Below are 16,778 nucleotides of genomic sequence, written 5' to 3' on the forward strand. Positions count from 1 at the left end.
ACAGTAACACCCACTTATTTTTTTCAAGATGCGGATTTTAACACAAAATGACTATAAGTGGGACACGTAATGAAATAAAAAGCAGTTCATCATCTCAGTCAGAAAACATCATGCTAGTGGGCTTGACTAATTTAAAAAAAAAAAAAGTATAAAATGTAAATACACGAAAGACCTAAAAAGAAATATAGAATCACAGTTCTTTACCTGATGCAGCAAAAAAAAAAAAAAAAAACTTGCTTAATATAAAAGGCATGCTTGTCAACAAATTAATAACATCCATCAAAATGTTAAAAAGCTAGTTCAATTATAATCATAAATTCTTACTTCCCAATCCAGTGTGGCTCTTCTGAAAGGCAAAACTTTGTCTTAAATATATTTTATTGTCCTTATTTAGCTTGTCCTCTGATTCAGGTAAGAAGCCTTCAAGATGCTCTTGTACTTGTATGCACTTCATATCAAAACCAGCTGACATACCACAGCCTGCGCCCACCATCAACCCACTTCCTCCCCACCTCGCTGCTGCCAAAATGGCTGGCTGCGAGAATGGTGCATTTAATTGGTTTGTATTTAAATTGCTTGTTATACCGCGCCAAATACATATTTGAAGTTATGTGGATTGTGTGTCCAATTCAAACTTTAGGTTCCCGTGCAGATCTCAAACTGGGGTTTGTAATTTGCATTGAGTTATTTCCAGCGATTTCGTCTAGAGTACTGTACACATTGGCGTCTTTCGCGGAGGTAGACGAGAGTAACAACCTTATTATGACAAAGCAAGGAGTCGAAAGTTAACTAAGGTTGTCATGGAATGCAATTACGGAGTATTTTTCATATTACCCAGTGGATGGCGGTAATGCAGACGAAAAAAAAAAACCCAAGTAGTAGTAGAAGAAGAGTGGACGACCGTGAACTATTATTTTTGACGTGAATACGTAATTTGATAATTCAATAAACGAAGACAGAAGAGTGTTAATAAAGTCATATTTTTTTTATACATATTTGTACATCTGCGTCAGTCAGTAAAGTCGTAAAAAAAGAAAGAAAATGAAATTTCAAACGTGTTTATTTTTCCCCAACCGGACACAGTTTTGGGTTGCACAAACGGTGTGCTCGCTGTGCTGGCTTCCGGCCTAAAGCATCATTTTGGGACCAGGCTTTATCGACTGGACTGGCTTTAAAGTTACAATTTAACTGCGTTTGGGCTTTTCCTCCTCCAAGATGTCTCGAGGGTCTATCGAGATCCCTCTGCGGGACACAGATGAGGTAAATCTTTTTGTTTTAAAGCTCGTCCTCATAAGACGCTGTTGTGTTGCTAGTCGTGCTAATTATTGCTAACATCAGAACAAGTGACCCATACTGTAAGCTGCGTTACTGACGTAAATGTACTATTACTAAACTTATGTCCTAAATCAGCAGTTCTCTATTTTAATTTACACCGGGACGATGTTGTGATAAAATTAATACAATAAATATCATGTGACTACCTGTCATTGTCCACACAAACTGAACATCCGCATTTGTTTATAAATGCAGAACTTTTTTCTCTCTTAAATATGTGTATATACAGTTTTCTATTGAATGTCATTATTAAAGGGAAGTAGTAAAATAGAATTTTTGAAATTTTCAGTATTCATTAATTTAAAAACCCTTATTAATTTAAATATGCATAATTGTGCAAAACACCATTAGCATCATATCATGGTATCGACATTCAAACATAAACTACGAGGAAAAATGAAGTATATCTCTGCAAATAAGATTAGGATGGTCATAATTGTGTTTTTATTATTATTATTATTATTATTATTTTTATTATTTTTATTATTTTTTTAAATCAAATTGATGTAAATATAATACGTTTCAACCTTCAGGTCATTGAGCTTGATTTTGACCAACTGCCTGAAGGTGACGAGGTCATCAGTATCTTGAAGCAAGAGCACACACAGCTGCACATATGGATTGCCTTGGCGGTAAGCATATATTGTACAAGTTGTTACAAATGTAAAGCTCCTCATTGTCCTCAAATAAACTAAGTTTTACAGAAAACACTATGTGTTTTTGTTATCATAATGAAACAAGCAAATCTAATTTGAGATAATATATTTCTCAAAGAAAGATGGATATGTATTGGTTAAATCATGGATTTCCTGTTGTGAATGTTGTTGTTCAGCTCCATTGTTAGAGAATTGCAAGTTGTGCAAACAGTACTGAAACCTTGAACACGGGCTTGTCTTTAAAATTTGAAGGTTATAGTGCATTTTAGGTTCACCTGAAATTTCTTCCAAAAGCCGAATAATCCCTAACTGCTTGTAAATAGTGCAAGTATTGAAAAAATATGAATCATAATGAAGCAATATGACTGCCTTCTTTTCTTAGCTGGAGTACTACAAGCAGGGCAAAACAGAGGACTTTGTCAAGCTCCTTGAGGCGGCGCGTATCGACGGGAACCTGGACTACAGCGACCATGAGAAGGATCAGATGACATGTCTGGACACTCTTGCAGCTTACTACGTGCAGCAGGCTCGCAAAGAAAAAAACAAAGATGCCAAGAAAGAGCTCATCACACAGGCCACGCTGTTGTACACAATGGCAGACAAGATCATTATGTACGATCAGGTGAGAACAAAGCTCTCTGGGCAGGTTACAAAAAATAGAACTTATATATCAAATAAATACAACTCATCTTGTCTCATGCAGAACCATTTGCTGGGAAGAGCTTGTTTTTGCTTGCTGGAAGGAGACAAGATGGACCAGGCCGATGCTCAGTTCCAATTTGTCCTCAACCAGTCCACCAACAACATCCCTGCTTTACTTGGCAAGTTGAACACGATAAAATGTTTTTTTTTTTTAAAAAATTCATTTTTATTTTTTTTAGGTGTATTCACAACTCTTTTGTTATGGAGAACGATTAGAGCCTAGTATATTACGTTATAGCCGGGACTCTTGTGTGCATTGTGTACACTCACTCTCTCGTGGTACACGAAAGAATCTCTAAATTAAACAAAATTAAAACATTTACAATATTCAAACATGAAGTACAATTAAACACTTTGGAATGACGCTCGTAGCTATGCATAAAACCTGTTTAAATATTTGTAAAAAAAATAAATAAATAAAAATCCAGGAGACTAACTTTTTTACTTTTTAAGTCCAGTCCAACAATATTTAACTTAAGTACAGCACAGTACTTCTGTTGAGATTCCCATCCTTATATTTGCTAGAAAGAAAAAAAAAATTGTTAAACAATTAATCAGCCGATTTAATTGAAAAACTATACAAATTAATCAGAGCATGCAGGAGCGTTGCTTGGATATGTTGGATTTTTTTTTTTTTTAAATATATATAATATATAAATTAATGAAATAATTTGATATTTGGTCCCTTTGCACTTTTAACAAGACAGATGTGAATTCCTGCAAGAACATCTGACTGTTTTAAGATACTTTGCAGTCTGTCCTTTAGTATTTGTTTAACTTTGCAAAATAGGCAAATTTCCAAGTTTAAAAAAATGCAAAAAAGTAGTGATGTTCGAAACCACTTTTTTTTTTCTTGTGTAGTCTCCACTGCCAATAATAAGCACCGGTACTGATACCTTGAAATAAGGACTGGCTCGATACCTGGTATTAGTACCCCCCCTTCCCTACAAAAAAAAGCATCAACTGATGAATTTATCTTTACATTTTTGTTTTACTTCTTTTTTTCTGTATCACTAGGGGAGTAGACCATGTCATGTTAATCAAATAATAGAAAAAGAACAATAAATGTGGAAGCATTGTTGCAGTTTATGGGGGGGGGGGACGAAATGGACCTCCATCATAAACTATCCAACTGAATGATAATGAGCCAGCTTTAACGATATATTTGATCAAATAATGAGACCTCATTCACTGAATTAACACCTTTCTGTTGTTTATCAGGTAAGGCGTGCATCTCTTTCAATAAAAAGGATTACAGAGGCGCACTGGCGTACTACAAAAAGGCTCTGCGCACAAACCCTGGCTGTCCAGGTAAGGATTGTAAGACAGTGTTTTTTCTTCTACAGTCATCCATAGATAACATGCTGTATGTAATTGATTTTGCATGTGACCAGCTGAAGTAAGGCTGGGCATGGGCCACTGCTTCGTCAAGCTCAACAAATTGGAGAAAGCTCGCCTGGCTTTCGGCCGTGCACTGGAGCTCAACCCCAAATGCGTTGGAGCCCTCGTCGGCCTTGCTGTTCTGGAGCTCAACAACAAGGAGGCCGACTCCATCAAGAACGGCGTGCAGCTCCTGTCGCGCGCATACACCATCGACCCCAGCAACCCCATGGTTCTCAACCACCTGGCCAACCACTTCTTCTTCAAAAAGGTAGACACGAGCATCGTGCCCGCTCGTTCAACCTCGTTTTGAATCTTGTTCACATCGTTTGCCCGCTTTTTTCGTCCTTTAGGATTACAGCAAAGTGCAGCATCTGGCCCTGCATGCTTTCCACAACACTGAAGTGGAGGCCATGCAGGCGGAGAGCTGCTACCAGTTGGCACGATCTTTTCATGTGCAGGTAGCGTCCATGATCATTGTGGAGTAGCTTACTTCTTATTTACTACGTGTTGTTGAGCCGCAGAAATTGTTTCAAGGCAATTGGACTCTTCTTGTTTGGTGACGGGACACTCAAAACTTGTGCATTACAAGTGGAACATCTTCAACAAACTAACGTGTTATTAATTTCTCCTTCTGTGGCCTTAGGAGGATTATGACCAAGCCTTTCAGTATTACTACCAGGCCACGCAATTTGCCTCCACCACATTCGTGTTGCCCTTCTTTGGTCTGGGACAAATGTACGTTTATCGAAGAGACAAGGAGAATGCGGCCCAGTGCTTCGAAAAGGTTTTAAAGGCCTACCCCAACAACTACGAGACCATCAAAATTCTTGGCTCTCTCTACGCAACGTCTGATGACCAGGAAAAGCGAGACATTGCCAAGGTATGTGTTCTAAATATTCATTAATTATGTCATCCATTTATTGGGACAGTGTTCCCCGCGTGACTGAGATTCTTTACCAGACTGTGTATATATGCCAAACAATTGGTTAGCGACCAGTCTAGTGTGTACGTTGCATCTTATCCAAAATCATCCAAATAAGTAGCTTAACCTAACCCTATTGAGGACAAACTCTATATCAATCATTCTCAACCTCTTTACTCGAAGTACCCAAAAAAATACTTAGCTCAAGTATTCATCTGTGCTACTTAGGGTCATCTGAAGAAAGTAACCGAGCAGTACCCCGACGACGTGGAAGCCTGGATCGAGCTGGCTCAGATCCTGGAGCAGACCGACATCCAAGGCGCGCTCTCTGCGTACGGCACAGCCACCCGCATCCTGCAAGAGAAAGTGCAGGCAGACGTTCCCCCGGAGATCCTCAACAACCTCGGCGCGCTTCACTTCCGACTGGGAAACCTGGAAGAGGCCAAGGTAGAGGGCCTCAAACTATTAATGCATGTTTTAACGAAGCAATAGCTGTAATGTTAAAGTCTCAAAATAACACTGTATTGTAAACTATACTGTAGATCTAAAACCATAGTAAAATAGAATGTGAAGAAAAAAATGAGATTCAGGGTTCCCGCGCGGTCTTAAAAAGTCTAAAAAAAAAAAGGTCTAAAATTCAGAAAGTTACATTTTAGGTCTAAAATGTCTTAAAAAACAGCCATATTTTCATCCTAGGTCTAAAATTTAATTTACCCAAGTCTAAAATTCTTACATCCGTTCCTTACATTCCGAGAAGTGTCTGCTCTGTAGAAAAAAACAAAAAGAAAGAACAAAAAATGTGCGTGTTGCGTTGTTTCTGTTATTTGCGTGCTCAAAGTGAAGGAGACATTTGAGGGGGTGCGTTTGCATTGCAGTTCAATATAGTTCGGGCGGGCGGGTGCTAAGGTACGTGGGGCGGTGCAAGTGAAATGTGACGCGCGGCGGCGGTTTGTTTTGCCGCGAGATACGACAACAGGAGGGGTGGGGGGATTATTGTTGTTGCTTTCTGCGGACATCCCGAGCTCAACATGTCAAGCTAACACTACCGGGACAAAAACAAACAGGCAGGGTGGTGAACGACGAATTTACGGCACGAAATAGTGCGCGCGCGCGCGCGTCACAGCGAGTGTCAACAGACAGTAGCAGAAGCCGGTGCCGTACATTTCGGTATTTCCCTTGGCTATCGAGTCTTCTCGGTGCACTTGTATGTCCTGGTGTTGGTACTGCGCGCGACTCAAAACAATAACTCCCGTGACGATCCAATGCATGAATTCAAACTTCACACAGGTATGTCCCTCAGCCAACTAAGCTAAAAGCACATCGCAAGCGTCTCTCTTTTTTTCCCTGTCAATGTCTACAACTAGCATGAGAAGCAGATAGGAGAACTGAGACGTGCCTGCAATGAACGTCATCAAACTCAAAATGAACCACAGCAAAAAAAAAAAAAAAACAGCAGTGATTCCGTGGTCATCATCGTGTCTCATATTAATAAAAAAAAAGAAAAAAAAAAGACGTCATACATTAACCAAAAATGAATGTGATGGCAAAAGAAAAAGAAAAATTGTTGATAAAAAGGGAAGGTTACTTTTGGCAATATTTTTTTGATATATTAAGTGGTTAAAATGTGTGATAGATTTATTGTTCCATAAGGTGGCTTCATATTTCTTTTGGCTGGACGGTAGGTTTATTTAATGTCTCAAATTTCTGAAATACTTCACACTGTGCACACATTGTGTTTGTGTCTTTTTAAAGGTTAAATATTTATATTTCAAATTATCAGCCTTTTGTTTTCCTGATCCTTATTTTGAATAGAAAAAAACCCCCAATTATAACTGTCAATAACGACTAATAAATATTTAAACTGATACATTTTTCAGTCCTATCGCCCAGCCCTTTGTTGCGGTCTATTTAAATAATTGATTCAATATATGAAAATATAGAAGACATTTTTGTTGTTGTTTTTTAACACGTTTGAAGATACTGTAAAAATTTGTGGTGTTTTAAGATAACGTCGACAAGCAACAAATGTCACTATAAGTTTTGAATATTTAAATGAATCGTATGTTTTGATAGCCACTGCTGTTGCAGGCAAAACTTGTGTTCCAATCAAATATTTTGCAAATATATCGAGTTGCGTATGCTTAAAGTCATGCTACACCTCCACAAAAAATGGTGCGACCAAATCCTGTGCTGTGCGAGCAACTAAAAATGTTATTCGCACCAGTGCTAGTAGTGGAAAAGTTAGTGTAGAGCCCTGCAAGTTGACATGGTTTTGAGAATCAACTATGTGACCCCCCCCCCCCCCCCCCCTTTTTTTTTTTTTTTTTTTAGGGGTCTTCGGTCGGTCGTGAAGTTGGTCTAAAATTTTTCTCATAGTGGTCTAAAAAGGTCTAAAAAGGGTCTAAAATTTCACTGAGTGATTCCTGCAAGAACCCTGGAGATTATTAAGTGTAATTAAACAGAAATTGTTTTTGGCTATTTGTCTGTTCAATAAATGTCTGAATTTTTTTTCTTCTCATTGAAGTGTATATGTAGATTGTAAATTGCACCACTTGTAAGTCAAAGTACCTCCATATTCCTTTACAAAGGTAAATTTAGACTTTAAACGAGCTTCCCCCTCCAGAAATACTTCCTGGCCTCTCTGGATCGGGCCAAAGCCGAGGGCGAGCATGACGAGCACTACTACAACGCCATTTCTGTCACTACCTCATACAATCTGGCGCGTCTGTACGAGGCCATGTGCGAATTCCACGAGGCAGAGAAGCTCTACAAGAACATTTTGAGGGAGCATCCCAACTATGTGGACTGTAAGCACACCATATATACAACTATACATCACGCAGCTGGAGTATGATAGAAATGGAATGCGCAACATTTGTTTTTGCCTTCCAGGCTATCTGCGACTTGGTGCGATGGCACGTGACAAAGGCAATTTCTACGAGGCTTCGGATTGGTTCAAAGAGGCCCTGCAGATTAATCAGGTATGTTTCAGGGCAACATTCTGACTAATGATCTGTTAGATTTCCATGGGAAACTGAGGTGGGGAGTTTTGGGAGTATTCCAAATTGGAAACTATTTAATTCTAGGAATTAACTGACAATTTAGTGTAATGTAATGGTAAGATATCACATTCAAGTATAAATATAAACATTTTGTTTTGTCATAACAGACTAAGATGTGCTTGCCAATATTTAAGGCCATTACAGAAATGTGATTGCAGACTCTTATCACCATTCTCTGTTACTGTTTGTTTCAGGATCACCCAGATGCCTGGTCCCTCATAGGAAACCTTCACTTGGCTAAACAGGAGTGGGGGCCGGGTCAAAAGAAGTTTGAGCGTATTCTGAAGCAGCCATCCACGCAGAACGACACCTACTCCATGTTGGCGCTGGGCAACGTGTGGCTGCAGACCCTCCATCAGCCCACCAGAGACCGGGAAAAGGTGGAGTCACAAAAATCAGTATTTTTTTTTTTTGTGTTTTTTTTTTTTAACTGTTCGTACTTTGTGGAAGTCTTCTTCTGCTGACCTGTTCTCGTTAATGTTTTCATGTGTACAGGAAAAGAGACACCAAGATCGTGCGTTGGCCATTTACAAACAGGTCCTGCGAAATGACTCCAAGAATCTTTATGCGGCCAATGGGATCGGTATGTTGCGCTTCCTATCTGACTTAAAAAAAAAAAAAAAAAAAAAAAGTCGATTTCAGGAGGACTATTGTGTGTCCAGGTGCCGTACTGGCCCATAAAGGCTACTTCAGAGAGGCCCGGGACGTGTTTGCACAGGTGAGAGAGGCAACGGCCGACATCAGCGACGTGTGGTTGAATCTGGCTCACATCTACGTGGAGCAGAAGCAGTACATCAGCGCTGTGCAAATGGTAAGACGCATACATGTTGACAACTATTGTGTCTGCACATCAATGAGCTGACTAAATTGTGACTTTCTGCTGTGCAGTATGAGAACTGTCTCAAGAAGTTTTACAAACACCAGAACACGGAGGTGTTGCTCTACTTGGCACGAGCACTCTTTAAATGTGGCAAACTCCAGGAGTGCAAGCAGATGCTGCTCAAGGTAAAATCACAGACATGCTCCTCGTAAGTTATAGTGGAGCGTTTTTTAAAAAGTCCATACAATAGAATTTGTCACGTGTATGTGTTTTTAATAAATATTGCGCTCTGTAATGCAAAAACATATCATTAAATAGAATGTCAAGAATTTATAAATTATCACGATTAATTATTTCAAATATTTTTGCCTCACTCAAATGGACATTATGCTGTTCCTTCTGGTGTTTTTAACAAAATGCAGACATAAACATATACATGGACTGCTGTCAAACCTCCTCCGCAAGCTACCGTAATATTACAGGGTTTCCGCGGGTTATGAAAAAGCAAATGGATTTTGCTGAAATTAAATAGTACTTCATTTATATTGCGCTTTTCCACCGTACAAGGCCCTCAAAGCGCTTTACTTTCAACTACTCATTCACCTACTGATGGCACAGCATCAGGAGCAACTGGGGGTTAACTATCTTGCGCAAGGATACTTTGACGCGGTCACAATGGCATGGCATCGAACCCACAACCTCTGGGTTGTGAGACGACCACTCTACCACTGATCTACGCCTTAAATTGTATTTAAAGCATTAAGTACAATGTACAGAAGCATAAAAATTTAAATACAATTGATGTCAATACATTGCTATTCATTATTTATTTCACATAAAACATTGTGCAAATGTGTCACTTTAACACAATTTAACAATATTGATTGTGATAAAAATATACTTGTATGTACTGGTATTGTGGGGACTGGTGATTAGTTGCAATTTACAATAGACAAAATGGCCTGCCCTGGAGTCCACAACTTCCTTCATGTTCCAAATACCAGTTGCTCTGAATTTGAAAAGAAAAATGTACTGTTTGTCACTGATGTCCAACATGAAACACTAATGTCTTCTAGTGGCAGACAATGACCTCAACACAAATCTATGAGTCAGTGTTTCACAGTTTAACTGTTTAGTATTTCTTTTTAGCTTCAAATCACTTTATGAATTACTTAGATAAAATTGCTGAATCAGTGACCTAAAAGATACAACCACATTTGTATTTGGTAGGGTATTTGTCCAATTTTGTGTTAACAAGAGAGTATGAAAAACTTAAAAAATATTTATTTTGTTGTAGAAGAGTTTGATTAATTTGCGATTAATCATGAACTAACTATGGCAATCAAGTGATTGATTAAAAATGGTAATCAACTGACAGCCCTAATATATAGAGTATATGTATAGTATGTATATGTGTGTGTGCGTGCGTGTGTATATGCAGTACGATATAGTCATGAAATTAGTCTTAAGTTGCGCAAGAACGGTGTTAAAAAGCATTAAGTTAAATTTGCTGGTACCTGCAGAAACCCTGCAATAGTTGTTCTTCGCAGTGGATAAATAAAGTAGTGTGAGCTGTTGACGTATTGATTGTTGTGTTGCAATCAGGCCCGCCATGTGGCACCCAACGACACAGTCCTCATGTTCAACGTGGCCCTGGTGCTTCAGCGGCTCGCCACGTTGGTCCTCAAGGACGAGAAGAGTAACCTGAAGGCTGTGCTGAGCTCCGTCAAAGAGCTGGAACTCGCTCATAGGTAGCAAAAGTCGCTTCGTTTCCAGTCCGGGCTGGGCAAAGGGCCACATTTGATTTTTTTTAATGCCTTATAGATAGTTGACATTTGTGAAAACACTTGCAAAATGATAATTCCAGTCAGGCTGTCCTGCATCTTCCTCACTTCGTTGTCCCCTCTCAGGTATTTCAGTTACCTAAGCAAAGCTGGAGACAAGATGAGATTTGACCTTGCACACGCAGCTTCTGAAGCCAGGTATGTTTGGAAATCCTTGTTTTAAATTTCCTCCTTCAGAGTAAAAATTTTGAGATGGCAGCGAACTTTGTAACAAGAAGCCATTTGGCAGATAATTAACATTTTTTTTCAAAGAGCTGTTAAGCTTTTTTCATGCCACTTGAATTACGCCTTCTGCATTTAAAACAACCATGTCTTGGGAAAGTTTGCTGAACTTAATGCTAACAAATATTGCAACACCTCATAGACAGGCTAACAAAATAGCATTGCTTTTGCACCATTCTAACTGATCATAACAGATATTTCAACACATACTGTGCAGCTAACACATGTAGACAGAGAATATAACATCACATTATAGCTTGTACATCTGCTAGGTTGTCAGAATCGTGTTGGATTGGATTCCGTGTTGGATTGCTCATGTTATAATTTGTCATTGTGGGTTCGCAGGCAGTGCTCCGACTTGCTGAGTCAGGCTCAGTACCATGTGGCACGCGCCAGAAAGCAGGACGAGGAGGAGAAGGAACTTCGGGCCAAACAAGAGCAAGAGCGCGACCTGCTGCGCCAACAGTTGATGAAGGAGCAAGTACGTGAATCACGGCATGATTTGCGGTTAGGAGTTTCTCTCTGATAATATACTCTTCAATAAACAAAAATATTTCAGGAGGAGAAGAAGAGCCGAGAGGCTGAGGAGCAGAAGAAGCTGCTGGAGCAGAGAGCTCTCTACGTGGAGAAGACCAAAAACCTCCTCACCTTCGCCGAGGGCATCTCCAAGGAGAAGAGGAAGGGAGGTGGAGGACGTGTGAGTGACACATACACATTGACCAGGGGTTCTCCTACTGGAGTCCAGGGACAATTAATTATAACATAGAGCTTGGTGATACAGGAAGGATCATCATCAGGATTATTTTTGATATTGATATAACAATTAAAAAAAACTAAATTATTCATTCATTTCAAATCTAAGTATTTGTTCAAGTACCGTACCAAAACAAGAAAATAAATTAATAAGAAGTAAAATATTAATGTAATAAAATAATAGCAGGGGACAGTGTGGTGCATGGACATTTACATGTATAACTAGACTAAGTGCAGTTTCTGGAGAAATTGCGTGGGAATGCTGAATGTTAATAGCTGAATGCTAATAGCTGAATGCTTATGAAGTAAATTGAAAGATAAATTATGTGAAAATTACAAAGTTTTAATTGAAGTTGAAAGATAAATGAATAAGAAGAAAACGAACTGTAATCTGTCTAAGGTGAGATTTAATCATTTCAGAGAAATTATAATCCTTTTCCTGAAACGATAGTCAGTCAGTTGGTATCAAACCATCAAATCTACTAAAATGTGGTCTAAACGGGGTTTGAATCCAGGTTTTACATGGGGGAAAAAATTGCTCTAACGACTGAGCTAACTTGCCTTGTTCAAATTCAAATTCACTAATGCCGTATTTATTTTAAAAATAGCCATCTGGTGAAAGTCAATGTGCATTTAATCATTTCAGTGAAATTGTAATGCATTTCCTAATTTGATAGTTACTTGGTATACAGTTAGATCACTAAGCATAATTGCCATGGATATATTTGCAATGCACAGTCAGATGTGGGATTTGAACCTGGGAACACCTGGTTATTGGACAATGCACTTAACCAAGTACTCCACTGAGCAGTGTCAGAGAGCTGGTAATGATGATCAGTTGCATGTATGGAAGTGGGCATTGAAAGTGGGACAGTTCAACGTCAGTCCCATTGAAAATGAATGGGTAAAAGTTTATATTTAACGATAAATTCTGCTAGTACTAATGTGGAATCAGATGATATATACCCCGGAAGGCATGAATTTTTGAAACAAGTTGAAATTTGAATGGTTTAAAGCGGAAGTATTATGTGGGAGTTGTTTCTCGGCAAATAAGTAAGGAGAATAAAAATCCGAATAACATATGTGGGATGCTTTCAGCATTCCCACAATTAAAACAAAACTATAATAATCATCAACAATTAATAACGTCACTTCTCTCCCATCCGCTCCCAGCGCAAGAAGGGCGGCGACATGGACGATTTTGTCAACGACGACTCTGACGAAGATCTGCCCGTGAAGAAGAAGAAGAGAAAGGCCGCCAGCGGGAGTGAGCAGGACGAGGGCGAGGATGGAGAGAAGAAGGCCCGTCGGAAGAGGAAGAAGTGAGTGCGCTACTCTATCACTGATTCTCAAAGTATTATGAGAAGAATCACTTGAGTTTAATGTTCAAATTGTGCATTATGTTATAGTGGCTGAAGCTGTTTCGAGTTCGTCCCTACCGACCGCCAGATGGCGGTGCTGAAACACCATGGAAAATCCCTACGTGTACATTCGAGAAAAGAATACATAAACGGACACGTAGTCCATTTTTCCAGTTAACGCAATCCCCATGTATAAGAGGGGGCTGTGTATTTTCTCGTGTGTTTATGTGGATGCTGGGGCGTTCATTCCCTTTTCCCATGGTTTTCGGTGACTCGTTGATGAGTGCCACTTCAGGTTTTGAAGGTGCGTGTTGTGTATGTCAGCAACTGTTGCCGTCTTGCCGGCGGTTGTTTTGACTTGTTTTTGCTAGTGATGATATCGCGACTCGGACCCTCCTGGTTTTGCTGCGTTGAAGTGAACTTGCTAGCGAAGCTACTGTTTTTCGTATCCTCTCCTAGCTTGTAGCACCACGCAACTTATTCAGCTGCTGCCAGTGGATCGCGAGCTGCCTTGATGTATGTTTGCTAGCAATGGTATCATTTATCATACCCTCTGCTAGCTGGTGATGGCACAAACAGTACGCCTTTGTTGCTTTGTGGCTTTGTTGTGTCCCGTTGATGAAGAGGCTGGTTGCGGCTTCCTCTCCCGCACAAAGCCTGCTGCCCGTCAACCTGTGCACTCTCCCTGTGCGTCGGTTTGTAGCTTTTTCTGCTATGGAGGACGCCGCTCGCTGTAAGCACTGTGGTTGCTCCTTTTTGCCTGAACTGGGCCACATTGATTGCTGCCTTGATTGTCGCGACACAGCTGCCGTTCGTCGTCCTGTCGCCGCTGCTGCTGTTGACGTCACGCCACAGACGGTCGTAGCTGCTGGCCAGGGCCGGTCATCGTCGGTGGAGGCAATGGGTTCCCCAACCCTTCACAGGGGCCGATCAATGCACAGGTCTGCTTCTCCTGCTGCCCCTGCCTATCAGATTAAAACATATCAGGCTGATTCTCAGCAGGTGAGCCATTTGGAAGCGACTGTGAGTGCAATGCAGGCTTCTTAGTGGGGTGGTTGAACCCCATCTGTTTCTGAGGCCTCTGCTGTGACGTTGCCCTCTGCAAAGGTGGCATTGCCTGCTGCTGAGGTTTGTTTTCCAGGGTCCTCGTGACGTCGCTGGTATTCGGCGTTCACTGCCGTTTCAGCACCGCCATCTGGCGGTCGGGAGGGACGAAATGGAATGACAGTTACGAGTGTAACTACGTTTTCTGTGAGTCCTGCACGACCGCCAGCATTGCTTGTCATTCATAGCCCTCGTGTTTTTTTGCGCGAGAAGGTTTTGAGAGACCGCGTTCCAGTTCCCATCTCCTCTATACATGGGATTGTGTCAACCGGAACCATGGACTGTGTCCTTTTATGTATTCTTTCCTCGAGTGTACGAATGCGTATAGGGATTTTCCGTGCTGTTTCAGCACCGCCATCTGGCGGTCGGGAAGGATGAAATAGAACCGTAGTTACATTTGTAACTGTGGTTTTTAATGCAGTACAATTCAGTTGTATGGCAATTTGTAAGTGTATTTGCATTTAATCTTGTGGAAGAGTGGGTTCTCAAACATTTAGTTCAATACAGTTGGACGAGTGGTTTTGATTTTTATTGCCGCAGAGCTCCGAGAGAAGATCACAGCGATGATGAGGAAGGAGCGCAATCCAAGAAGCAGCGTAAAACCAAAGAGCGGAAGAGGATCGAAAAGGTACCTTTCAACTGACGAAATTATGAAGCCAATTCATTTCTTTACATTAACTATTATGGGTTTTTTTTCACAATACAATACAGTGCTAATTTGTTAAAAAGGAGTCCTTAGGAGCAATGTGGGAAAACATTACGTTAGGGTTAATGGCCACGATTACAGCTCCTTTAAACATTGGAATTGGTATTGTCTGCAAAAAAAATCATTATCGAGACACCAAAAACAGTCAGGCCCTACAAATGGTCCAATACAAATTGAAAACACTCGCATGGAGCGCACCCACTTAACACTGAACTAACCGTGCGGTGACAAGCCAACCCGAGCTCCTGAGACTAACCAGCCATGTTCCTGATGTCATTCAATAGACCACACCTCTATCATTTTTAGGAACCAATACTTGTGGTAAAAAACGTGGACTAATGGAGTGAATGAATAATGTTGAATCTAATAGGCAGATGGCTAGATTGCTTTGAAAATTGGTTTGTCTTTAAGTGTGACACCATGGTCCTTTTCAGTTTCAGCCTGAGCGTCCTCCGCCTTCTCTCAAAGGAAAGATCAAGTCGAAGGCAATCATCTCGTCCTCCGAGTCGTCAGATGAGGATGGCTTGAAAATAGCGGAGGACAGGTAAAATGCAAGGGACCGTCGTGGCAAAAATAAAGTCTTACAAAGTCCATTTTTTTCTTCCTCTTTTAGGAACCAGAAAGACAGCGGTTCCGGATCCGACGACGACGACCACAGAAAGCGCATCGTATCGGAAAGCGACTCTGACGCCGGTAGGAACCGTTCCGGCAGTGAGGCGGGCAGCCCACAGTGGAGGAACCGCTCAGGCAGCGAGGCGGGCAGCCCTCAGCGATCCGTGGGCAGCCCCCAGCGCTCGGCGGGCTCCGACGACGACGACTCCGGCAGCGACCGTCCGGTGAAGGAGAGGGAGATGCAGCGGCAGTCCGAGTCGGACCAGTCGGACAACGAGAGCAAGAGGTCGGGATCGGACGACGAGTCCCGGGCCGCTTCGCCCGTCGCGGCATCTGAGCGAGAATCGGAACCGCGGTCGGACAACGAGGGCACCCCTCGCCGCTCTGACAACGCGTCAGAACCCGAGGGCTCCAACAATGATGATGACAGTGATTAAGTTTTGGAAGACTTGCCTCATTTATGCCCATACTCATTTGTTTTCTTCTTCTTTTTTAAGTCCATCATTACCATGTCTTGTTTTGTTCTTTTTCAAAGTTCAAAAAGGTGAATGTTTTGAAAGCAAGAAATACTGTATTTTGTGTCGTTCTGAAGACAAATGACAATAAAAGAAAAGAAAATGCTTCTCACTTTTTTGCATTTTTAATAATGCTTCATTATGAGGGGGAGTGGGTAGTGGAAGTATCAAGCCAAAATATTAGTTTATACACAGCAAGAGACAAGTTCCATACCTGAGCTATCATAATTTGTTTTTCATTTATTTCGTTTTCACCTTTTATAAATTGGATTAGTTTTAAATCATTTTTATAGCGGATGTTTTTTTTTGTTTTTTATATTTTATTTATTTTAGTACAGTATGCCTTTTTTTCTTATGCAGTATTTGTCAAGTGCAAGAAGGTAGGGGAAAAAAAACCAATTTGAATAATACCTGAATGACTGTTTGACCTTCGTTTTTCCACATGGTTGTCATATAATAGTAGCGAAACAATTAATAGAAATGTGCAACACCATTCTGAGTAGCCTACTCAACTTTTGAGAAGTCACGGAGACCAATACCACTTGTTTGAGAATATAAAATTTACCAAAAAAAAAAAATATTTTAAAGAAAGGCCTACATACTGCATCCCAATATAGCATTTTGTTCTTAAAATTGTATGAAATTAATAGTACTGTACTTTTCTATGATAGTTCCTGACCATAAAACGGCCACTGCAGCTGATAGTGGTAGCACTTGTCACAAGTACTGATACCTTGAACTAAGGTTGTGTATCAGCCCAACACTTGGTATTGGTATTCAA

At 40.6% G+C, this 16,778-nt stretch overlaps 1 protein-coding gene across 1 annotated transcript; it reads left to right on the top strand.

Moving 5' to 3' along the window:
- Nucleotides 1-890: 890 nt before the first annotated feature.
- On the top strand, nt 891-16,109 carry ctr9 (CTR9 component of Paf1/RNA polymerase II complex). Its single transcript, XM_077518430.1, has 23 exons — nt 891-1,260; nt 1,869-1,967; nt 2,374-2,613; nt 2,695-2,812; nt 3,915-4,004; nt 4,088-4,344; nt 4,427-4,534; nt 4,720-4,956; nt 5,227-5,445; nt 7,622-7,805; nt 7,891-7,979; nt 8,255-8,440; nt 8,556-8,643; nt 8,723-8,871; nt 8,949-9,065; nt 10,486-10,631; nt 10,791-10,862; nt 11,292-11,427; nt 11,506-11,643; nt 12,873-13,021; nt 14,705-14,792; nt 15,305-15,414; nt 15,484-16,109. Exons 1-23 carry the CDS (start codon nt 1,216-1,218, stop codon nt 15,917-15,919), a joined length of 3,501 nt encoding a protein of 1,166 aa, XP_077374556.1. The 5' UTR covers nt 891-1,215; the 3' UTR covers nt 15,920-16,109.
- Nucleotides 16,110-16,778: the final 669 nt, after the last annotated feature.

The sequence above is a fragment of the Festucalex cinctus genome, chromosome 4 (genome assembly GCF_051991245.1).
Source record: "Festucalex cinctus isolate MCC-2025b chromosome 4, RoL_Fcin_1.0, whole genome shotgun sequence".
Lineage (NCBI taxonomy): Eukaryota > Metazoa > Chordata > Actinopteri > Syngnathiformes > Syngnathidae > Festucalex > Festucalex cinctus.

Excerpts from the sequence above, each read along its gene's own strand:
- ctr9 (XM_077518430.1), top strand. The coding sequence starts at position 1,216 with ATGTCTCGAGGGTCTATCGAGATCCCTCTGCGGGACACAGATGAG. Across the intron at positions 4,005-4,087 it reads CACAAACCCTGGCTGTCCAG|CTGAAGTAAGGCTGGGCATG; the intron begins GTAAGGATTGTA and ends GCATGTGACCAG. Across the intron at positions 14,793-15,304 it reads AGCGGAAGAGGATCGAAAAG|TTTCAGCCTGAGCGTCCTCC; the intron begins GTACCTTTCAAC and ends GGTCCTTTTCAG.